Source organism: Peromyscus californicus, unplaced genomic scaffold, assembly GCF_007827085.1.
Source record: "Peromyscus californicus insignis strain IS unplaced genomic scaffold, ASM782708v3 Scaffold_11__1_contigs__length_118956290, whole genome shotgun sequence".
Lineage (NCBI taxonomy): Eukaryota > Metazoa > Chordata > Mammalia > Rodentia > Cricetidae > Peromyscus > Peromyscus californicus.
In genome coordinates, this window is record NW_026294402.1 from 14,283,152 (window position 1) to 14,308,139 (window position 24,988).

General features: G+C 36.6%; 1 protein-coding gene across 3 annotated transcripts in view; it reads right to left on the reverse strand.

Annotated features, from left to right (window-relative positions):
- The window catches only part of Naalad2 (N-acetylated alpha-linked acidic dipeptidase 2), a 55,159-nt gene that overhangs the window by 9,794 nt on the left and 20,377 nt on the right, over positions 1-24,988 (reverse strand). For all 3 annotated transcript variants that reach the window (XM_052753097.1, XM_052753086.1, XM_052753101.1), the window contains 7 exons: positions 18,330-18,415; positions 17,958-18,077; positions 17,775-17,857; positions 15,298-15,361; positions 14,209-14,276; positions 10,204-10,295; positions 2,721-2,811 (listed from right to left, as the gene is read on the reverse strand). In XM_052753097.1, the coding sequence (XP_052609057.1) occupies positions 2,721-2,811; positions 10,204-10,295; positions 14,209-14,276; positions 15,298-15,361; positions 17,775-17,857; positions 17,958-18,077; positions 18,330-18,415 (604 nt within the window). The remainder of the gene's footprint in view (positions 1-2,720; positions 2,812-10,203; positions 10,296-14,208; positions 14,277-15,297; positions 15,362-17,774; positions 17,858-17,957; positions 18,078-18,329; positions 18,416-24,988) is intronic.

Genomic DNA, 24,988 nt, shown 5'->3' on the forward strand with positions numbered 1-24,988 from the left:
TTCAACCAAAGGCTATCAACCCTTGATAATATTCTGGGAATATGTGTAATGAACATGTTATCACATGTTACTACCATGTAGAAATAATTTGAGATCTTTGGTCTGCATATCCTAATTTTATTTTTTACCATCTACTATCTTCTTAATAGGACTGTCATTCTTACTACTCTGGATCACTAAAAAACAATCCAGTATCAGTCCCCCTCTTCTAATTGTGTGCTTCTAATGTACTGTAGTCTTAAATATTAGACAACTTTCTTCAAACTGATGACAGATATAATCGTGAATAGGGTGATAAAGAGCTAAGTCACATTTTTCATATGCAGTTGACCCATGAACCACACAGGAGTCAGCGAGAAACAATTTAATTTCCATATAGTTGAAAGTACGTATATCAACTAAATTACTAATAATATGTACAACACATATTTTGCATGCTCTATGTATTCTGTATGATGAAAACATGATACATATAAAAGATTACTTTTTATTACAGTATACAACTTACTGAAGAGGTAAAGAGCTCAAGCACAGGTGATTTAGTGTCACATGGCATTTTCAGTAAATATTCAAAACAGTCACACCACAACACCATACGAGAGAGCTATAGAATTATTTTAGTAGTATATTGTGTTCTATAGTTAATTTTACACAGCTATAATTTAATGTAATATCTTTACATTTACTTATATTTCATTGTATTGAAAACAGCACCATGCATAATTCTGTACACAACCTTGAAAAATTTTCATTATTTTTATATGTTTCATAGCAGTAAATGATGAAACTAGACTCATCTGCATATATTTTATGTAGGACATACCTAGCTCTTAAAGTTTTTTGATAGTTCTAGAGTATGTACTTTGTAATCTTTTTCAAATTGTAGAAAAATCTTAAAAATATTTACATCTAGGACTGGAGAAATGGCTCAGAGGTTAAGAGCACTGACTGCTCTTCCAGAGGTCCTGAGTTCAATTCCCAGCAACCACATGGTGGCTCACAACCATCTGTAAGAAGGTCTGGTACCCTCTTCTGGTCATACATGCTGTATACATAATAAATAAGTAAATTTTAAAAAAAATTTACATCTAAATGAACCCATACCATTTAAACCCATGTTATTTGATGGTTAGCTGTAGAAAAAAATGAGTATTGATATATAATGCTCATCCATCTAATTGTCAATATTCTGGAGCTATTTTGGCTTTATCATTGGCTGAATTCAGAATAGTTAAATTGACAACCAATATGCGTTATGTACAGCAAGATGTTGATTAAAAGATGCAAAGAAGGCAAGTCTACTAATATTTGGTGTATGACATAACTTAAGACATGCTCAAAGCAACACAACACATGTTCACTATGTCTAAGTACTTGCAAGTCATCAGAATAGCTCAATGACAATGATACAAACTAGCCAGTACAGAATAGAAAATAGGGAGAAATCAAAAACTGAAAGAAACTTGCTTTGTGCTCTACCCACAGACCTTGCTTCATGACAGACAGGAATAAGAAAATATAGACAACAAAAACATTTCCTTTAAGAAAAACATATAGAGTCTATACAACTAGACTACAAAATAAAATTTTATTTATTCACTTATTTTTCATTTAGTTGGAGTGAGAGTCTAGTCCAGGCTGATCTCAAACTCTCTATGTGGCCAAGAATGACCTTGAATTTCTGTTCTCCCTACTTTCACTCCAAGTACTGGGGTTGCAGGGATGCTGTACCACATTCCATTTTAGGGAAAGAAACTCAGGGCTTCGTGCATCCTAGGCAAGCACTCTACCAACTCAGCTACATCCCCAGAAAAAAATAAGATTTTCCAACAAATTCTGTTTTGAGAAAAGGATGCAAATGGTTAACATGTATAACCAACTATGCATCCGGCATGTATACGTGAACTATCATTTTAATGAAAAACTTAGTAAATAATTCACAGAACAGCCCACATCCCTTCATAGTGTTTCTACAAAGGAGCAGGAACAAGTAGTCTGTCTGTATCCCTGACCTCTTCTTGGGTCCCAAGGCTACTTACTGCCTGATGCAATTCAATTACAGTTCATATTGGGGAAATGTTGCTATGGTTTTGATCTGGAATAACCACCATCCAAAGACTTATACAAAAACTCATAAGTTCAAGCTTATATTCCCAGTGTAGCACTCTGAAAGGTAGTAGAACAATTTTAAGAAGTGTTATAGAAAAATGGATGGAGCTTGAGCTCATCATATTAAACAAAATAAGTCATACAGAGAATAATAAATATGGTATGTTTTCTCTATTTACAGAAGCTACATATCTAAATTTAAAACAAAAGACATGAGAGTAGGTAGAGGACTCTTTGAAAAAGGACAAAAACTACAGGAGGAAGTATGAGAGGGTGGAGAAGGTACAAGAGGAAGATAAGCATCATTAAGTTTCATTATTTCATAACTAAAAAGAAATGCCCCCAGAAAGACATATTGGGAAATGCTCTTGAAGAGGAAGTGGAAATTCAGCCCCTTCTAATCTCTCTTTGCTTCATGGCTGCCCAAAGGTAAGCATCTTTCTGCCCACTATGATGTCCTGACTCATCACAACCCTACAAGAACTGGAACAAACACTTTAAAACCATGTATAAAAACAATCTTCTTTGGGAGATGATCATTCCAGGTATCTTGTTACAGTAATGAAGAGTGAAATAATATACTACATATTAAAAATTACTAAATAGCTTACCCTGTTCTTAGTGTAGCGAGCTCTGCCTGAGGCAATTCCAAGTCTCTGAAAATAAGCCTCAAAATCGCTTCCAGATCCCAGCTTATTGATTCTAGATATAAAATATTAATAAATAAATATATACATGATAAAATAAATAATACAAGTCAAACAATGGGAAAATGAATCATTCTCCAAGAGTAGCTAAGAATTTGCACACCAAATTATTATAAGAATTAGAAGAAGCTAAACAATCTTCAAGCTGTTTTCCTATTATTTGCTAGAATATTAATGTGACAAGCTACAATAAATATGACCAGAGTTCTATAGAACACTGAAGCCTAATGTTTTTAAATAAATAGAAATATTTGAACCACTTATGAGCCATTTTCATAGGCCACCTCAAACTGTTTATAGGAAGAGCCTGTTTTTTTGTCTTTTGGGGTTTTTTGTTTGTTTGTTTCTTTTGTTGAATAATCATATTAAACTTTCATAAAGGAAAAAACACACTTTTAAGTTTCACAAGACTAATTTGGAGCCAGGCAGTGGTGGCACACACCTTTAATCCTAGCACTCGGGAGGCAAAGCCAGGTGGATCTCTGTGAGTTCGAGGCCAGCCTGGGCTACAGAGTGAGATCCAGGAAAGGCACAAAGCTACACTGCTGTGGGATGTTCTGTATGGCAAATGTGTTGCTCTGATTGGTTAGTAAATAAAACACTGATTGGCCAGTAGTCAGGCAGGAGGAAGTATAGGTGGGACAAGGAGGAGAATAATTCTGGGAAGTGGAAGACTGAGTCAGAGACACTGCCAGCCGCCACGATGACAAACAGCATGTGAAGATGCCAGTAAGCCACAAGCCACGTGGCAAGGTATAGATTTATAGAAATGGATTAATTTAAGCTGTAAGAACAGTTAGCAAGAAGCCTGCCATGGCCATACAGTTTGTAACCAATATAAGTCTCTGTGTTTACTTTGTCGGGTCTGAGCGGCTGTGGGACTGGCAGGTGAGAGAGATTTGTCCTGACTGTGGGCCAGGCAGGAAAACTCTAGCTACACTACACAGAGAAACCTTGTCTCGAAAAACCAAAAAAAAAAAAAAAGACTAATTTGAGCACCAACAAGATGGCTTAGAGGATAATGCCTCTTGCAAAGAAGCCTGATAAACTGAGTTTGATTTTGTGAACCACATGAAAAAATGAGGGAACAAAGGAAGAGTTGTCCTTTGACCTCTACACAATTGGGTGGCATATGAATGAGGACACACACACACACACACACACACGTTAAAATAAATAACACCCTTCTCTAGGGTATAGCCCAACACAAACTAATAAAAGAAGTCCACATGCCCAGATCTCATCACAAAAATACAAATAATATCATGCAATATCAAGGTAGTAAACCCACACACATAAAGTAATCCACCAGTTCTAGAGAAATGTCTGCCAATGAGAATTACCTAAATGAACCCCAGGATGCAATTTAAAAGAAAAATTATAAACATCATCAAAATTCCAAAAGGTTTAAAGAAGACAAAAAGAAATAGCTCAGTGAACTTAAAGAGAATGAATGCCTGAGCAATGTCCCAGAAAACAAATGTAAGGCTGATAAAAATGATGGAGACAATCCAGCATTTGAAAACAGAGTTCAATAAAGAGAAACTTTGAGAAAGACTAAAGCTGAAATGAAGATGGCATTGAAAAAACCAATACCCCCAACTAGAAAACTCAAAGGAAAGCCTTACAAGAAGAATTAAGTAGAAAATAGATCAGAACTCAAAGATAAAATAGAGGAATTTTATGAAAAAAAATTTAAATACTATTAAAAAAAAGCCAAACCTCAAATTACAGAAATAGATGACAGACAAGAATCCCAGGTCAATTACATAGACCAGATCCTCATCCAAATCATAGAAGAAAACTTCCTCAAACTAAGAAAAGACATATTCATATAGATACCAGAAGAACACAAAGTGTCAAATATACAGGATCAGAAAAGAAAATTCTCATGACAAATTATAGTTAAAACACTATACATAACAAAGAAAGATTATTGAAAACTCTAAGAGAAAAACCACAAGTCACATATAAAGAAAAACCCATCAGAATAACAGCTGATTTCTCAGTGGAAACTTTTAAAGCTGGAAGAGCCAGGGGCAATGTATTTTACGTCCTAAAAGACCACTATGGCCAATCTAGACTGATATAACCAGTAAAGCTAGCCATGATAGCTGACAGAAAATGTAAGAGTTCCCCTGGTATAAACACACACACACACACACACACACACACACACACACACACACACACACACAAGCAAGCCTAAAGAGGAATAAACAGTCAAGATAAATGCAAAGCTACAATTACTAAAATACAATCTCACCAAGAACACACAAAAGATCAACTACATAACTGCAGTGAATGTGCACCTTTCAACAATAACTTTACATATCAACAGCCCCAATTTTTAAATCAAAATACATGAACTGACTGAATGGATTAAGAAACAAAATGCATCTGTTATCTACATGAAACTCACTTTAAAGATAGGTACTACCTTAGAGTAAAAGGATGAGCAAAAATATTCCAATCCAACAGGATCAGGAAGCAAGTAAGTGTCAGTACCCTAATATCTGATAAAAATAGATCTCAAACCAAAACCAATCAAAGACATAAGGGAATGTCATTGTAATCAAGAGAACAGTTAACCCAGACTTTACTCTCTTAAGTATACATGCATCAAACTCTGGAGCATTCAATTTCATTAAAAAAAAATACTACTAGAATTAAAGACACAAATCAATATCAACCCATAAATAGTTGGTGAAGGTGATTTCAAAATCCCATTTGCTCCAATAGTCAGGTCATCTGAACAAAAATAAGAGAAATATCAGAATTAGAATTAAATGATCATGTATCAAATAGACCTAGCATATATCTAAGAATAGTCCAGCAAAACAACAAGGAATATACATTTAACTAGCAAAAGATAGCAAAGCTTTTCTAAAATAGACCACATTCTGGGGAACAAAACAAAGTCTTACAAATTCAGAAAAACTGAAGTAACTCCATGTATCATCTCTGACTATAATTCAAAGAAACTTAAAATTGACAGCAAACAAAACTCTATTAAATACACAAACTTATGGAGATTAAACAACACAGTACTGAATTATGAATGGGTAAAAGAAGAAACCAAAAGATAAATAAAAATTTTCCTGGAACTAAATGAAGATGAAAACATAACAATACAACAAAACCTCTGGGACACATTAAAAGGAGTCCTGTGAGAGAAAATTATAGTTCTAACTGGCTACATTCAAAAATCAGAAAGAGCACAAACAAATTACTTAATGATTCCACTCAAAAATTTGGAAGAACAAGAACAAACCAATCCAAACTTAGTCAACAGCAAGAAATAATAAAAATCAGAACAGAAATTAATGAGAGAGAGAGACAGAGAGAGACAGAGAGAGACAGAGAGAGAGAAAGGAAGGAAGGAAGGAAGGAAGGAAGGAAGGAAAAGAAAGAAAGAAAGAAAAAGGAAGGAAGGAAGATAGAGAGAGGGACAAAGGGAGAGAGAGAGAGGAAAAGAGATAAAAAAAATCAGTGAATTTAAGAGCTGATTCTTTGAGAAGATAAGCAAGATCAACAGACCCTTGGCCCTACTAACCAAAAGAAAGAAAGAAACAGTAAAACATTAAAAGAGATACCCCAAAATTCAGAGTATTATATGGGAGTATTTTAATAACCTGTACTCCATTAAGTTGGAAAATCTAAAAGAAATTAATACATGTCTACCTTCAGCTAAACTGCCAAAATTATACCAGTAAGAGATTGACAGCCTAAAGAGACCATAGCAAACTTTGAAATAGTAATAAAAAGACTTCCAGCTATAAAAGGTCTATGGCCAGATGAATTCACAACAGAATTCTACAAGAATTTCAAAGATCTACAGCCAATCATCCTTAAACTATTCCATAAAATAGAAACAGGAGTGCTCCCAAACACCTTCTATGAAGACAGTTTCACTCTAATACCAAAACCAGGTAGAGACACAACAAATAGGAGAAAACTATGAACATAGAGTTAAAAGGCACTATAGAATACTTATAAAACAAACACAGACATGCACCAAAAAGATTATTCATATAACCAAACTCGCTCTATCTCTGAGATGCAGGTATGGCTCAACACACAAGTCAACAAATGTTATAAGCCAAATAAACTGACTTAAAAAACAAAAATCATATGATCACCTCACTAGATGCAAAAAATTCATCATGCCCTCTTTGCCAAAATCCAACATGTCTTCATGATAAAAGTCATAGAGTGAGTAGGACTGGAGAAAACAAACTTCAAATAGGAGATATATATGAGAAATGCACAACCACCATCACTCTAAATGGAGAAAACTTCCAAGCAATCCCATTGAAAATAGGAAGGAGACAGGGTTGTCCACTATCACCACTCCTTTTCAATATTTTGTTAGAGCACTAGCTGGAGTAATAATGCAAACAAAGGAAATGAAAGGAACACAAGTAGGAAAAACATCAAACAATTCCTTTTAGCAGCTGACATAATATTGTACATGGAGATCCCAATAATTCTAACAGAAAGCTTCTAGAAATTATAGTTTCAGCAATGTGACACGAGCATAGGTAACTACAGTCATTGAATATTTGACAAAGATGCCAAAAAGCATAACCTGGAAAAACCATTTCAACAAATGGTGTTGGGAAAATTGGATGCTCATTTGTAGATAGACTGAAATTAGATCAGTGTCTATCACCTTGCACAAAAACTAACTCTGAATGGTTCAAGGACCTAAATGTGAAACTTAAAACACCAAAACTACTGGAAGAAAACATAGGTGTGGGAAAGATGTAAGTACAGGAAAGAACTTCCTGAATAGGACTCCATTTGTCCTAGAATTAAGGCCAACAATTGACAAGTGGACCAAACTAAAACACTTGTGAACAGCTAAGCAACAATCAAGCAAAAAAAAAAAAAACCCACAGAACGGGAGAAAAGTCTTTTCTAGATATGCAGCTAATACAGGATTAATAACCAGAATACATAAAGGACTCAAAAAGCAGAGTCAAAAAATAAAAAATAAAAAAGACTCACTCAAAAAATGGAGTTGGGATATGAACAGGGAGTTCTGAAAATCAATCAATCAATCAATCAATCATAGCTAAGTAAAACCTCAAAAGGGAACATTCATTGTCTTTATTTTAAAATTTCATCTTAACCCAGTCAGAATGGCAGAGATCAACAATATAACCCTAAGGATGCAATACTAACATAAATACCTTGATGGTAACAACAGCTATTTAAGTGGACATAGGTCCCACTCAACAATAGGGAAATCATTCCTGATACTGGAGACCTCACCAGCTACCCAGAACTACTAGTGAAGTCATGGATATTAGAGAACTTACAACTGCCACTTTATTAAACCAGCATAATCACTAACTTTTATAAATAAAATATTTGTCATTATACCTCCCCCAAATAGTGTCATTCTCATTACACATCAAGGAAAGTCCTCTTTGTGACAGAAAGAAACCAGTACATAAAACCATAACTGATCAAAATGCCTAGTTGTGGAGCCAAGTCCCAACTGATACATCTACAACACAACTTCTGAATCTTAAGGCTCAGGGATCATTGTGGAAAAGGAGGCAGAAAGGTTGTTAAAATTCAGAGGAATAGGAAGGTTGCTCTGAGATTGTGTCTTCTAGAAATGTCAGAGAAGCTACACCCATAAAGTCTCACCAACATGGCTGCCTAAACAAGAGCTGAACACAGATAACACCAGTAGATATGCTATCATGGGAAGGAGGAAAGCTCATGGGGCTTCAATCCTAGACAAAGAACTACAGACAACTAAGGAATGATGAGAACAGAGGAAATAGTCTTCTCCCAGGAAACAGCACACCTATTGGATATCCAATACCAAATGGTCAGCCCTGCAAACATATATAAGTAACACTATAAGGACTGAGGAAGTTGAATTTATACCTTTAGGAATATGCACACTGCACATTTCTATGTACACATGTAGACACGCATATATGTAACAACAATTGAAGAAAAAGAGGCCATAGAAAAAGAGGCACAGAATACATGGGAGGGATTGGAAGGAGGAAACAGAAGAGGTAAATGATAGGATTATAGTCTCAAAAAGTAGGAAAAAATTATAATAAAAATAAATAAAATAATACTTTCAAGAAGACTTTAGGAAATAGAATGATGCTATAGACTACTACCATCTTCTGGTAGTTTTGTAAATCATATTGAATAAAAATGGATAAATATATAATAAACTCAAGAAGACACTACAGCACGAATGAGAAAATGTAAAAAGATAAAAGTCTAAACTGATTACAGAAGAACACACAATTTGAAGATTATTGGTAAGGTCTTTTATTAAATATAAAATAAAATGAGGGGGTTAGGAAGATGACTCAGTGGGTAAAGTGTTTTCTGTGCAAGCATAAGGACTTAGAATTCAGATTTCCCCAATCCACATAAAAGCCAGTCTTAGCCACTCATATCTCGAACCCTATGGCTAAGGGTAGGGGGCAGAGACAGTCAGATCCTGAAAATCCACAAACAGCCAGTTTTGCTGGGTGCTCCAGGTTCAATGAATAATCTATCACGAAAAAGTAAAAACAAATAAGCTAGAGGGGCTGGAGAGAAGCCTCAGTGACTAAGAGCATATAGTGCTCTTCCGGAGGATGTAAGTTTAGTTCCCAGCACCCACATCAGATGACTCAAAACTGACTGTAAATTCCTGTTTCATTTTGTGTAACTCATCTGGCCTCTGAGGATATATGCATATACCCACACACAGATGTACATATATACACAGAAGTAAACATAAACACACATATATACCACATATACACACATGCACACACTTACATCCATACACATCCATACACATAATACATTTATTTTTACATCATTATCACATGAAGTTATGCTATTATTTAAAGCATCTACTACATATTTAAAATTACATTTCTGTAATGCCAAATAATGATTAATAAAAAGCAAAAATCATCATAAAATTTATTTTACTTATATTTAAATGCATATGTCTTCAAGTATATACAAGGATGTTCAGGTGCCCACAGAATCCAGAAGATGGTATTGGATCTCCTGGAGCTGGTTACAGATGGTTGTGAGCCACCTGACATGGGTGCTGGGAACTGAACTTGGGTCCTCTGGTCGAGCAGCAAGCATTCTTAAGTCCCCATAAAATCGGTTTAATTGAAAATTTCCAAAGGTATATCTAGCTTACACTGAATGTTAACTATGTGTCTAAGCTGATTAGTAAGCAAAACAGCAGCTGGCTGGACAGTTTTATTGAATTCATTTAAATTATTGGTAAGCTCTCTGAGAACAGCGTGTTTGGGGGAGCAAGGGAAAGGGGGAAATGGGGAAATCTATATTTATCCCAGAGTATTAAAAGATGCATACATTAATTTACCTAGGATAATCTTTATATTCAGGTGAAGGGTCTTTTTTCAACCAGCTTTCATAAAGTGATTTACTTTCAAAACCATCATCAGGGCTGGAGATCTAGAAAAACAAACAGTGGGCATCAGGAACTGAAGCAAATGTATAACCAATTTAACTCCATCTGCACATAAGTATCAACTTCCATTGCTATCTGTATGTGCATGCATATGTCATGTTCACTTACATGAAAATAGTATATTTTGAAGCTTATAAGAAGAACAAACAACTACCCCAGATTTGTCTTAATTTATGATGACTGTTCTTGGTAACATTGTCAATTACCTAAAAAAAGGAATTTCCTTTTTTATTGATAACATTTTAAGTAAAAGTTTTAAAATGTTTCAGGTAAAGATACTGGAGAAAATGTTGATACATTTTCTTTAATAAATTGCCTTTATCTAAACAGATAGATCCTACTTTTGCTGGAAAAAAGTCAGTAGTAGTGCGTATAATTATTTCTATTTTTTTAAATTATGTTTAAGCAAAGCTGGATTTTTTTAATGTGCGGAATCAGGAACCTTTATACCCTGGTACAGTTACTGTGGAAATCGGTGTGGAGTTTTCTGAAAATCAAAAATAGATCTTCATATGACTCAGCTATACCACTCCTGCACATATACCCCCAAAACTACACTAGAGACACTTCCACATTTGTGTTCATTGCTGTCCTCTTTACAATAGCTAGGAAATGGAACCAAACTAGATGTCCATCAACTGAAAAGTAGGTAATGAAAATATGTCACATTTATACAATATAATTCTATTTAGCACCAAATAAAAATTAAATTTGTAGGAAAATGGGTAGAATTGAGGATAAAATTCACTAAGTGAGGTAACTCAGACCCAGAAATCCAATATCACGTGTTCTTTATTATACATGTATCATCCCTTTTAATTGAATTTTGTACTTAACTTGGAATCTATAGAGAGCAGGAAATTATAAAAGGAGTATGGAGGCTAGGGAAAAGTCCTAAAGAAGGTTGCACAGTAGAACTCATGTGTAGATGAATTTCTAAATGGTCTTATTAAATAAAAAACATGGAGCCAGATATAGGGGTGAAAGCCTGAGAGAGATCAGGGACATAGGGAAAGCCACAACTAACCTTACCTCACCAATTTGGCAGCTTCCAAATGCAAGCAACTTCCTGTCTACCCATACCTATAAGCCTTTGCTGTTCTGCCATCTGATTTGCTCTCTGTCCAGCTACATCACTTCCTCTTCCTGCCCAGCTCTGTCACTTCCTTTTTGTCTGTATAGATCTCCAAACCTCCATGGTTAACTAGTGTTGGAATTTAAGGCATGTGTCACCACACCTGGCTCTGTTTCCAGTGTGGCCTTGAACTCACACAGATCCAGACAGATTCCTGCCTGCCAAGTGATAGGATTTGCATTTGCTACTGTTGCTTGACTTCTTTATTTACTTATAATGGTTGTTCCTATTCCTCTGATCTCTAGGCAAGCTTTATTTGTTAAAGCACAAATAAAATATCATCACATTTCAGCACAAATAAAATATCACCACACTCATGTGATATGAAAATGGAAAGGGGTGTGGTGGGCCACAAGAATATATTATACAGATTCAGCTATGTATTAAAGCTATACTTTGACTGGCCAAGGGCCATAACATAAGACAGGATCCAAAATGCAATCTCCTGGGTATGACAAGTCATTGTAATTCTGAGCTTACAGCAATTGTATTTGCAGTTGCCTTCACTGAGCCTGCATTTGACTGGGCCTATCAACAGTCAATTGTTGAAGGGAGAAAAATTTGTGGCTATTGATGTATGCAGAGAGAGGAGGATTCATTGTCTCTATTTCTGTACCTACCAGTAAGTCCAACATGCTCCAGTGGCTAGTTCCACAACCATGGTCATAAGGACAGCCCTGTTTAAACTCAGTGGGTTAAAAATCCAAAGAGACATGAATATGAGGAAAGGGAGGAAGGCTGGCAAGGTAGGAATCCGCCTCATTTTCTAGAGTCACTAACTCATGCCTCATCCTTGTGGCCCTGAACCATGACTAATCTTAACTGCTTCCATGAGATGTCCTATCAGCACAGCAGTACAGTGCCCCATTTCTTGTTGAGTCGGGCGGGCAACTGCTTTTCTTTACCCTCCTGCCAGCACCTTGATTATTTGACTTATTAGGCATGGTGGTTTGAAGGCCTGCCATAAGCTCATATATTTGAATGCTTGGTCCCCAGTTGGTGGAACTGTTTAAGGATTAAGATGCATGGGCTTGTGGGAGGAGGTGTGTCACTGGGGATGGACTTCAAGGTTTCAAAAGGCTATGCCATTCCTAGTTAGCTCTCTCTGTGCCTTGTGCTTACAGGTAAGGATGTAAGTTCTCAGCTACTGCTCCAATGCGGTGCCTGCCTGCCTGCTGCCATGCTACCCACCATCATAGTCACAGACTCACCCTCTGAAACTGTAAGTCTCCAGTAAACTCTTCCTCCTATAAGTTTGTTTGGTCATGCTGTCTCTTCATGGAAATAGAAAAGTAACTAATACATGAAGGATGGGAGAAATTGTAGTAATCTGTTTACAGGAAGGTGAAGGAGTCACTTTAGTTCCCCGGGTCTTTGTATGACCATAGATAATAAGTATGTGTCTTTGCACAAGATGCACAAATAAGAACTTCTACTTACTGGTTCCAAAGTTCTTATCACCCTGACATCAAAGACAGGAGCCATTTTTCAAATACAGTACAGATCATAAAAACATATTCTGAAGTATTGCACCATAAAGATTCTCTTTACACTTGATTTTAGGAAAGAAACTACTGTGAGGCGTTCCAATAAAAGAACAAGGAAATAAGTTTACTCAAGAGGGTAAGGACACCAACAAGAGGGAAAATATAGCAAGCACTTTTGCTTGAAAAACAAACAAAACCTGTTTTTAGAAACACTAGCAGTAAACAGGCAGATAGAGCAAGATTAAAGAGATTAGAAAATACGCCGGGCGGCGGTGGCGCACGCCTTTAATCCCAGCACTCGGGAGGCAGAGCCAGGCGGATCTCTGTGAGTTCGAGGCCAGCCTGGGCTACCAAGTGAGTCCCAGGAAAGGCGCAAAGCTACTCAGAGAAACCCTGTCTCGAAAAACCAAAAAAAAAAAAAAAAGAAAAAAAAGAAAATAGAACCTGCATTAGAATGATACTCACCTCTTACTTTTCATTAAGGCTGCCCTTACAGCAGCAAACACTTCTACAAGTAAATGCTTTTGTTTTAAAGATTTGTTTTATTTTTATTGATGTGATTTTTGTTGTTGTTGTTGTTGTTGTTGTGTGTGTGTGTGTGTATTCTCATGCACCATATGTGTTCAGGTACCCAAGGAAATATAAAAGGGTGGCAGATCCCTTGAGCTGGAATTACATGCAGTTGTAAGACACCTGATGTGGGTGATGGAAACCAAAATCAGGTCCTCTGGAAGATCTGGAAGGTCAGCTGGTGCTCTTAACCACAGATCTGTCACTCCAGCACCTCTATAAGTAAATTCTATACCAGAGGACTACTTAAATGAAGTGTACAGCTATTGGGAGTACATTATCTGATTTTACTTTGAGATTCAATGTGCTCTAGTTCTTCAGAATATTTAACACATATAGTTAGTTTAATGTTTATAATGTTTCTGTGTAATCACCAGTTGCAGATCTCCTCCCCCTTTGCCTTTGGACTAATTACTGTTCATTCTACTCACTATGCTGGCATACAGTGATTTGTCTGGTGAGGAAGACCAGTGATTTCTGCATTGCCTGATTTCTGAATTCCTTGGCTTCTTTTTAATACTTTCCTTCTTAGCATCCTCACAATTATGTCACATAGTAAGCTGTATATTATAAACTTTGTTTTAGTTGCTACTTATTTTTGAGTCACCAATGTTCTGATAGCAATTTAAAAATAAATGTAGCTAATTAAGCCAGAAATGTGTTATCCATTCCTCATAAAATGGTAAGCCAGGTGTCCTCATTTACCTCTCTTGCCACTTTATACACCAACTGGTAAAGAAGAGGAGTACAGTCAACTCGTAGAGTGTAATTGCCTGAAGAACAAAGCAAACACAAAAGTCACATTTCATGCTACCAAATGAAATCCATTTATGTTTAATTGCAACTTTCTATTTAAAATATAATGTAACAGTCTTTAATTCAAAATGAGAGAGAGAGAGAGAGAGAGAGAGAGAGAGAGAGAGAGAGAGAGAGAGAGAGAGAGAGAGAGAGGCTGCAATGCATTGTTTAAACCAATGAAGCAATGGTGGACCCTGGTGGCTGATGTGGCAGCTCCCACAGCCATCGGCCAATTTTCCTTGTAGCACCATCTCTCAGGGACAGTGTCAAAGAAAGCATTAAGACTACAGAATCATTCAATCTTTCATTTGTTTAGATCAATGTATTAGAAAATAGTATGCATGTTGCAACAGCTTCAGGGACAATAAACAAAAATGTGCCAAAAATACTGAGAGGTAAATACAATGTGTCACTCCAAAAAGCAGTTCCAATAAGTAAGGGAAATATTATTTTTATTTTTCAAGGAAATGTTTTATTAAGAAAATATTTTTGTATGAGATATTCTGCAGAATATTTCTTCTTAAATACTCCAATCAAATTTCACTAATTCCTCCACAAAATTGTGGTGAATAGTAGGGTTTTAAGTCTCAATCCAAGGCAAGCAAATATAAACCAAAGGTAGAGCCATAGCTCAGTTGTGAGTCATAATGATTGATATGAATTATTTTTCCTGTGGTAAAACTAAAAACTAAGTTATTACTGAATAGTTTTATCTAAACATAAGATTTGAGATACTAGTAAGTTAGAATTTTTAGGCCTAAGAAAATAACAAACCAAAAAAAAAATAATTGTCAGGCATTCTGGCGCACTCCTGTAATCCCAGTGCTTAGCAGGTAGAAGTGGGAATTTAAGGAGATCAAGGTCATGAACACCAACACATTTGAGGCCCTTCATGAGACTCTTAACCTAAAAGGATAGCATACTTACTAGAAATGAAATTACTAAAAATAGAATTTACTTTTTGAACACTGTATTTCAAAACAAAATAAGATGCACCTTCTATAGATGAATCTGAGTTGATGTAAGCAACGCTTCTCTCCTGGAGGATCTTTGCATTCTCCTGCAATTGAAGCCAAGCTGTTAACACTCACAGCATTTACTGCTTTGGAAATATAAACAAAGTAGCCACACTAATCTCTTGTAAAATGGGCTGCTGATGTTTATAAGTCAAATACAGTATCTGCCCATGACCACAAATTTTAAAAAATTCTGATAATTTCTTAATTGATAATAGCAATAAAAACTAAAGTAAGAAAAAGAGAACATTATGAAGCTGTATACCAAAAGCAAAAAGGCCATGAAAATATTTTCAGGTGTGATTCCTTCATTCTTTGTATCAGAATATGCTGAAGTGAGGGTCCAAAATTTGGTAGTCCTAACTAAAATCTATTAAATCTAGGCTGTTCAAAGTGAGGCCTGAAACTGTTTTCTAATAGGCGTCCCTAGAGATTAATCCTTACATCCACTGAAGTTTGAGGTCCACTAAGTGGATTCCTAAGTACAGTAAAAGAGTGAGAAACATAGAAGTCATTTATCTATATTTATAAAAATCTATGGAGAAGTGAAAGAATAAAATAAAGAATAACAAGCCTACTCTATGTGCTAGGGTTCTAGGCTGGAAAGCAAGCACCAGCATCCATCTAGTTCAGCTTCCTGACTGTGGATGTAATGTGATCAGCTGCTTCACAGAAATGTCATCTCTACTTTCTTTCTTGTACCTTTAAACTGTGAGTGGAATAAACCCTTTCTACCTTGAGTTGCTTTTCTCAGGCATTTTGTTCCAACAACAAGAAAAGAAACTAATGTGGTTGCCTTGATTATAGTCAACATCTCTAGTACAGCATTTGCAGGGACTCATATAAACTTGGCTGGTCTCAAACTATAGATCTTCCTGCCTCTGCCACCTGAGTGCACTAATTAAGGTGTGCATCACCATACATAACTCCTTATATGTTCTCATAGAAGTTAAATGTACTATTGAATATGATAACCTGACTTATAGAAAATTGTTGTGGAATATTATTTTAACTAGGAAAACATGTGTTACATTTGTTTATGCTGCATTTGTTTAGCAATGTAAGGATGTGTGTTTAATTATGTAAAGATGTCTTGCATTTGTTTCACCTTGCCTGCCTAAGGTACCTGACTGGTCTATTAAAGAGCTGGGCAGCCAATAGCTAGGCAGAGAAAAGGATAGGCGAGACTGGTGGGCAGAGAGAATAAATAGGAGTAGAAATCTAGGCTTGAGAGAGAAGAGGATAAGGAGAAGGAGGAGAGAAGAAGGGACTTGTCTGGGGCCAGCTAGGAGGCTGTCAGCCAGCAGGCACAAGAAGCAGTGAAAGTAAGATATACAGAAGCAAGAGAAGTGAAAGCCCAAGGCAAAAGGTAGATAACGACAAACAGGTTAATTTAAATTAAAAGAGATAGCCACAAATGAGCCTAATCTAGGCCGAGCATTCAAACTAGTAAATCCCCATGTCATAATCTGGGAACTGGTTAGTGGCCCAAAAGAAAAAGCCTGGTACAGAAAACTAGGAAGAATGTTGAAATTATTCCTAAACCCACATGTGTATCAATGCAAATTTACTATTGTAAATCTTAGATTTTTTTTTTATTTTGAATTTCTGAAATGGAAGGAACAAATATATCTAAGTACACATACATTATAAGAAATCACACATTCTAAAAAGAAATTACCTTGATCAATAATATTCAACCAATCTAAATTAATGTTCTATTTTCAAATTTCATATTTAGTACCAGTATCAAAATGAAACTTTACAATGTAAATGTAACCAACAAAGATAAGTGATATCAGTTAAGTAACTATTTGATTTTGCTTCATATTATTATTTTATAGTAATGTAAGAGGAAATGATTTGGGAGGAAAGCATTTTCTAAAATATACACAGACATGCAAATTTTGCTTTAGAACACACCAGTAAAATTTATACTTACATGTGACAGAAAGGTGGCAGAGAGAAAGCATATCTAACTTTATGAAAATGTGTGCTCGCTTTACACATGTGAGAACTTAGACATTACCAACAGAGGAGAACTGGAAAGAAGAAAGAACGTACATAGGAGAGGCTCTGAAAGACTAAGAGCCTGTAAGAAAGAAAAAAAGACAGCACTGTGAAATAGTAAGTTAAGCTACTTTATGTACATTTACAGAATTGTCATTTTATATTTAACAATCAAAGCATATAACTGTAATGAAAGGTTAAAAAAAAATGAACAGCTTGCAGATTCCGATTATTTTCTGAGTTTACTGATTTTGTTTTCACAATACAAATACAGAAAAATATTGAAATACTTGGGTAATAAGTAGTTTTAGCCTAAGAAGTGACTCTGCTTTGCCAAATAGATGTGAGAGTAAAAACAAATTCTATGTCTTAAATTCACTTGAGTCATTTTCGGTTAGGTAAGATAATCTATACAATATTATAATAAGTACCTTCTCTGCTACTTACTTCAGCCCATTCAGTTGAACCCAGCAGCCCAAACTCCTCTGCATCCCAGCTGGCAAAGATGATAGTTCTCCTAGGTCTCCAGCCTGCAATCATGTTAGTGAGCATGGTTAAATACACCCACCTACAGGTACAGGAATATTAAGCAAGTCACTTTCAGTCAGCAGCTACCAGAGAATGCGTTACCTCGATTCATCAGTTTCCCAAAACTTTGGGCAATCTCTTGCAAAACTGCTGTCCCAGTGGTAGGGTCAATCCCTCCAAACACCCAGGAGTCACGATGACCTCCCAGAATGACATACCTATCTGGACAAGAATGTGTTCAAAGAGGTTCAACTTGTATACATTACAGGCATTTGTCATTTATGTATTTAAATTAAGTTTTCTCCTGCCTGAGTTTCCTCCACAGAAGACAACCAAAAGTAAAATCTTTTAGAGTGGAAATATCCTTCCCCTGAATTTCAGTTTCAAATCAGCCAGAAAAATATGTTACTGACGAATTTCATCTTTTCTTAATCTTTGTTAAAAGAAAATGTCTTTAAAATTTTAGTGACTCACCAGGTTCCATGGACCCTCTGATAGTTCCAATTACATTGTAAATTCTTGTGATTTTGTTAATGTTATTAACATGCATTCTAACTTTCCTAGAAGTTTGAAAAGAGTAAGTTAGTTCAATTAAGCATTGTATTTAGTTTCATTTAACATTTTATTGTGAAAAATCTCAAAACTACAGAAAACTATACAATAGGACAGTGAATTCTCATATCTTTGCCATCTCAATAATTGGATTATTTAAAACACTTGCAAAGCATCATTATAATTTACTCCTATTTATTGAGGCATGTACCTTAAAATCAACTTTAAATACCAATATTTTATATTTTTCTTCATAGCTATATTACTTAGTCTTACTATTAACTCAAAATATTCTATTAAATGCCTTAAAGTATTAGTTTTAAAATTTTATGCTCTCACTACACAGGGGCAACTGTTTGTTATGTAGTAATAGCTGAAAAGATAAATTTATTGTTTGAGCATCTGTTTCTGTAAATCCCTGAACAGCACACTGATGTTTAAATCAATAACAGATCACACGTGTGATAGTATCCCTAAAATTATACAAGAATTAAAAGGATCTATTAACCCTGCACCTGCTATATCATAGTATAATGTATTACTTATGTGTTTGTAGTGATACTAATGTAAACAGACATTAAGTGTAGAGCAATGCAGTATGTACAATTCATAGTGTACTTTCATTGTTCATTTAAAATGTACTCCTCCTTACTGAAAAAGAGTTTCCTCTAAGACAGACTGCCATGTTAGGCTAACAGTTGCCTCCTTCTTCCTGTTTACAGAATCTCTGGATGCCATCAAGAAGCCACATTCAATGACTGATCAAACCAGTTAGGTATGTATAAGTACACTCTGATGTTCCAACAATGACACTTTTCTCAAAATACATCTTCCTGTTAAGTGACACATGATTACAGTAATACTTGCTATTCATCAACTTTCGTTAATGACTGTGAAAGTGGTCTAAAAACATATTACTTGAAATTGATCTGAGCAATGGATTGAACTAGAAAATACCATCCTGAGTGAGGTAACCCAGATTCAGAAAGACAAACATGGTATGTACTCACTCATAAGTGGATACTAGATGTAAAGAAAAGGATAACCAGACTATAACCCACAGCTCCAGAGAAGCTAGGAAACAAAGAATACCCTAAGAGGGATGCATAAATCATCCTGGGAATGGGAAATATAAGAGATCTCCTAAGTAAACTGGGGGTGAGGGGGGCAATGGAGGGTAGGGGATGGAAGATGGGAGCATGGGGGAATGGGGTGGTTGAGCTGGAACAGGGCAGAATGGGAGAGCAATGAGGGAGATGTATTGATAAAGGGAGACATCATGGGGATAGGGAGAAACCTGGTGCAAGGGAAGTTCACCAGGAGTCCACAAGGCCGGCCCCAGCTTAGACTACTATAAGTGGTGGAGGGGGTACCTGAGGTGGCCTATCCTGGTGATCAGATTGGTGAATGCCCTAGCTGTCATTAGAGAGCCTTCATCCAGTAACTGATGGAAACAGATGCAAAGAGCCATGGCCAAGCACCAGGCATAACTCCAGGGAAGAGCAAGAGGCATCAAGACCATGATGGGGAAACTTAAAGATACAACCAAACCAATCTAGTGGAAACTCAGGAACTTTGGACTGACAGCTATGGAGACATGGGACTGGACTGGACCCTCTGCATGGACGAGACAGTTGTGTAGCTTGTTCTGTTTGAGGGCCTCTGACAGTGGGATCAGGATCCATCCCTGATGCATGAGCTGGCTTTTTGGAGCCCATTGCTTATGGTGGGACACCTTGCACAGCCTTGATGCAGGGGGAGGGGCTTGGACCTGCCTCCGCTGAATGGGGTGATTTGCTGACTCCCCATGGGAGGCCATACCTTTTCGGAGGAGGGAATGGGGAGTGGGCTGGGGTAGAAGGCTGGGGGAGGGAGTGGGAGGAAGGATGAGAGGGGGATCTGTGGTTGGTATGTGAAAATAAAAAATTTCTTAATAAAAAAATTGACCTGAGCACTGACTGAAGAATATGATCAATTCTATTGTTAAATAAGAATTTGGAAAGTTGTGCTAAGTGCAGAACTACATACTGAAACTTCCCTGGGCCATCCATTTTGATTCTGATTTGGGCTGGACTTTAATATTCATTAATGATTTTAGCCAATTTAAAAGCAAATGTAAATTCAGTAAAACCCAGCCAGACTTCCTCCATCTCAAAGGCAATACACACTCTATGAATCCCCGAATGACATACATAAATATTGAGTTGCTTTTTCACAGGAACAGAAAACAAGCCTTTGTTTATTCTAGACATAGAAAGGTCTCTAACTTGTTATCATGATTATTTGATGGAAGGAAGGATTCGGCTACCAAAGCTTGTACAGTGTGAAATGCAGGCAGATTTTGCTATCCTCCTAAATTTTTTCTAAATACATAATTAATCCTAATAATAATTAATACATAATTCAGCTAAAAGTTTCAAGAGCAAAAAAATCAACAAGCGAGGGTTTTTTTTTTTTAAAACGCATTAAGTAAAAATATTATTTTTGCTATTGCGAAGTAAAAACACGAAGGAGCTGGGGAAATGGCTTAATGGCAGAGCCATTGGTTTGCAAAAGCGAAAGCCTATGATCAGTTTTAGCAGGAAAACACCCTACTGCTGCAATGCAGAAACATTTTCAGCATCTTCGCGTAATTAAGAGCTTAAAGTCTATAATTAAAAAGAAACCCAAAGTCATTGGTATTATATCACTGTATCACTAAATTAAGAAAGCTAAGTCAGGCTTAGTGTGATGACTTTTGCCTCTAACAGCAGTACTCTGGAGCCTGAGGCAAGAGAATTTCCATGAGTATGAGGCCAGGTCAGCTACACAGTGAGAGCTGTTTTTTTTTTTTTAAAAAAAAAGGTAAATATTGATGCAATAGATGAATGAAATTTAGAGAAAAGTCAGTAATTCTAAACATTAAACATAGGGTAGGTGCCCAGAGTCTCAATCGTTTCTCCTACATTCAAGCCTTCACCCTTTGTACTTTCCAAGCTTTTACTTTCTTTGACTTCCTGAATTGTTTGTAGCAATTATCTGCTTTTCCTCACATCACTCCAAACACACTGTCTTCCAAATGAAGCACAGTCTAAGATCTAGGCTTAATAGAGGGGTGATTTTTGCTTATTTGATCCAGGATGAATTCCCAGGACTCGGAGTGGTACTTTGTGTACAGTTAGTTAATGTTCATCAAGTATTTGTCAAATGAACTATCTCCCTCCTATAGGGAAAAGCTGGAAAACACTCTAGCGCATTTATCACTGTCACCTTAGCTTTTGTTTCATTTCATTGTATGACTAGACTGCTTGATACATCTCTGTAGAGACAGTCTGAATGAACACACAGAAGCATGACAGAAATACAAACAATTCACAGTAGAGTCATATCCAGTACACATTCATTTAAGATCCTTCCCCACTGTAAAAGCAAGCTTTCCTGCAATTATGTTCATCTCAAGACCTCTGAGTAAACTCAGAGAAATTATGAGTGTATTTTCTCCATGTCTGTCTGCTTCTGCTTGTAAATTTTTTTTAAAAAAAGGCCTTTATGTTGTGCAACTATGTTATCTTTCCCTCTCTCTGGAGAATATAAGAAAAACAGATAATATACCTTCTAATTGATGGAACACTGTTGTGATTGAATTATGATAACTAAGCCCTTACATACCTCAAATTCTAAAATTCCCATAAAAATAAGAAAACTGAGCTTCTTTCACTTCAAATTTTCTGAAACAAGCCAATTCTAGCAATAAAAACATATCCTGAGTATCAAAGTTCATATAGATAGGCAAATGAGCAAACAAGACTGGCTGAGCAATGTGTGTTTAATAAAATAAACATCTAACTATATCCTTTCTGATTTGTCAGCACTAACATTTCCCTTCCCTGGTCTTTCCAGTACAAACATCCTACCATGGCCCATGTTTCCACAACTACACTGTCTGCCTGCTTTTTCTCATGCCAGCAGGCACACAGGGTCACTCCTCGGCAACAGTCTTGTGTTAAAACAACACTAATTATAGCAAGTGGTGGTGGTGCACCCCTTTAATCCCAGCACTCAGGAGGCAGAGGCAACTGGATCTCTGAATTCGAGGCCAGCCTGGTTTACAGAGTGAGATCCAGGACAGCTGGGACTACACACAGAAACCTTGTCTTGAAAAAAAAAAAAAAAAAAAAAAAAGGAACAGATAAAAACAATACTAATTATAATGATATATCTATTGAGAATTGTTGTGCAACATGGTTTCCTCATTTTGACTCATTTATGCCATGTAGTATAGGTAAAAATAACTGATGGATCCTCAATCTCTGCCCTTTTAGCTTCTATCAGCTGCCCCACCAAAAATGTCACTAGGAAAACTGGTTTAAAATTTGAGTTGAAAATGGAAGTTAAACCTTCAGTAATGTGGCAAAATACAAGAGCAACTAAAAAAAAAAAATATTAGTAGCTCACCTATAAACAAATGATAAATGGGCTGAGAAAGAAATCACAGAAACAATAGCCACAAGTAATATAAAATACCTTAATATAACTCTAACCAAACAAGCGAAAGACCTATATGACAAGAACTTTAAGTCCTTAAAGAAAGAAATTGAAGAAGACATCAGAAAGTGGAAAGATTTCTCATGCACTTGGATAGGTAAGATCGACATAGTAAAAACGGCAGTCTTACCAAAGGCAATCTACAAATTCAATGCAATCCCCATCAAAATCCTAACACAATTCTTCACAGACCTCAAAATTACAATACTCAACTTCATATGGAAAAACAAAAAACCCAGGATAGCTAAAAGAATCCTGTATAATAAAGGAACTTCTGGAGGCATTACCATCCCTGACTTCAAGCTCTGCTATAGAGCTATAGTAATAAAAAAAAACTCAGTATTGGCATAAAAACAGACATGTGGATCAGTGGAATCGAATTGAAGACCCTGACAATAAATCCACACACCTGTGAATACCTGATTTTTGACAAAGAAGCAAAAATTGTACAATGGAAAAAAGAAAGCATCTTCAACAAATGGTGCTGGCATAACTGGATATCAACAGGTAGAAAATTGCAAATAGAGCCATATCTATCACCATGAACAAAATTCAAGTCCAAGTGGATCAAAGACCTCAACATACATCCAATTACACTGATAGAAGAAAAAGTAGGAAGTGTGGTGATATTTTATTTGTGATCTAACAAATAAAGCTTGCTTGAAGATCAGAGTGTGGAGCTAAGCCATTATTTAGCCATAGAGGCCAGGTAGTGGTGGCACACATCTTTAATCCCAGCACTTGGGATCTCATGCCTTTGATCCCAGCAGTAGGGAGGTGGAGACAGGAAGTGATATATGGCTGGGTGAAGAGAGGAATATAAGGTAGGAGGAGACAGGAGCTCAGTCTTTTTCAGGCTGAGGATTTGGTAGAGGTAAGAAGTCTTTCTAGTCACTGGTTGCTCTGCTTCTCTGATCTTTCAGCTTTCACCCTGATATCCAACCCCAAGTTTTTAATTAATAAGACCAATTAGAATTCACGCTACAGGGAAGTAGCCTTGAACACATTGGCACAGGAGACCACTTCCTGAATATAACACCAGTAGCACAGACACCACTAGATCGACAATTAATAAATGGTACCTCCTGAAACTGAAAAGCTTCTGTAAGGCAAAGGACATGGTCAATAAGACAAAACAGCAACCCACAGAATGGGAAAAGATCTTCACCAACCCCACATCTAACAGAGGGCTTATCTCTAAAATATATAAAGAACTCAAGAAACTAGACATCGAAATACCAAATAATCCAGTCTTAAAATGGGGTACAGATATAAACAGAATTCTCAACAGAAGAATCTCAAATGGCTGAAAGACACTTAAGGAATTGCTCAATAACCTTAGTCATCAGGGAAATGCAAATCAAAATGACTCTGAGATACCATCTAACACCTGTCAGAATGGCGAAGGTCAAAAATACTGATGACAACTTCTGTTGGAGAGGATGTGATGTAAGGGGACCACTCTTCCACTGCTGGTGGGAGTGCAAACTTGTACAGCCACTCTGGAAATCAGTATGGTGGTTTATCAGAAAGTTGGGAATCAGTCTACCTCAAGACCCAATGATACCCCTCTTGGGCATATACCCAAAGCATGCCTAATCATACCACAAGGACCTTGCTCAACTATGTTCATAGCAGCATTATTTGCAATAGCCAGAACCTGGAAACAACTTAGATGCCCGTCAACCGAAGGTTGGATAAAGAAAATGTGGTACATTTACACAATGGTGTATTACTCAAGGGTAAAAAAACAATGACATCATGACATTTGCAGGCAAATGGATGGAACTAGAAAAAATCATCCTGAGTGAGGTAACCCAGACCCAGAAAGACAAACATTGTATGTACTCACTCATAAGTGAATATTAGATGTAAAGCAAATGATAACCAGGCTACAATCCACAGTATCAAAGAAGCTAGGTAAGAAGGAGGACCCTGGGAAGGGGAAATAGATGAGATATTCTGGGTAAATGTGGGGTGGGGATGGGGTAAAGGGGAGGGGATGGAGGATGGGAGCATGAGGGATTGGGATGGCTGAGTTGGGGGAGGGACAAAGA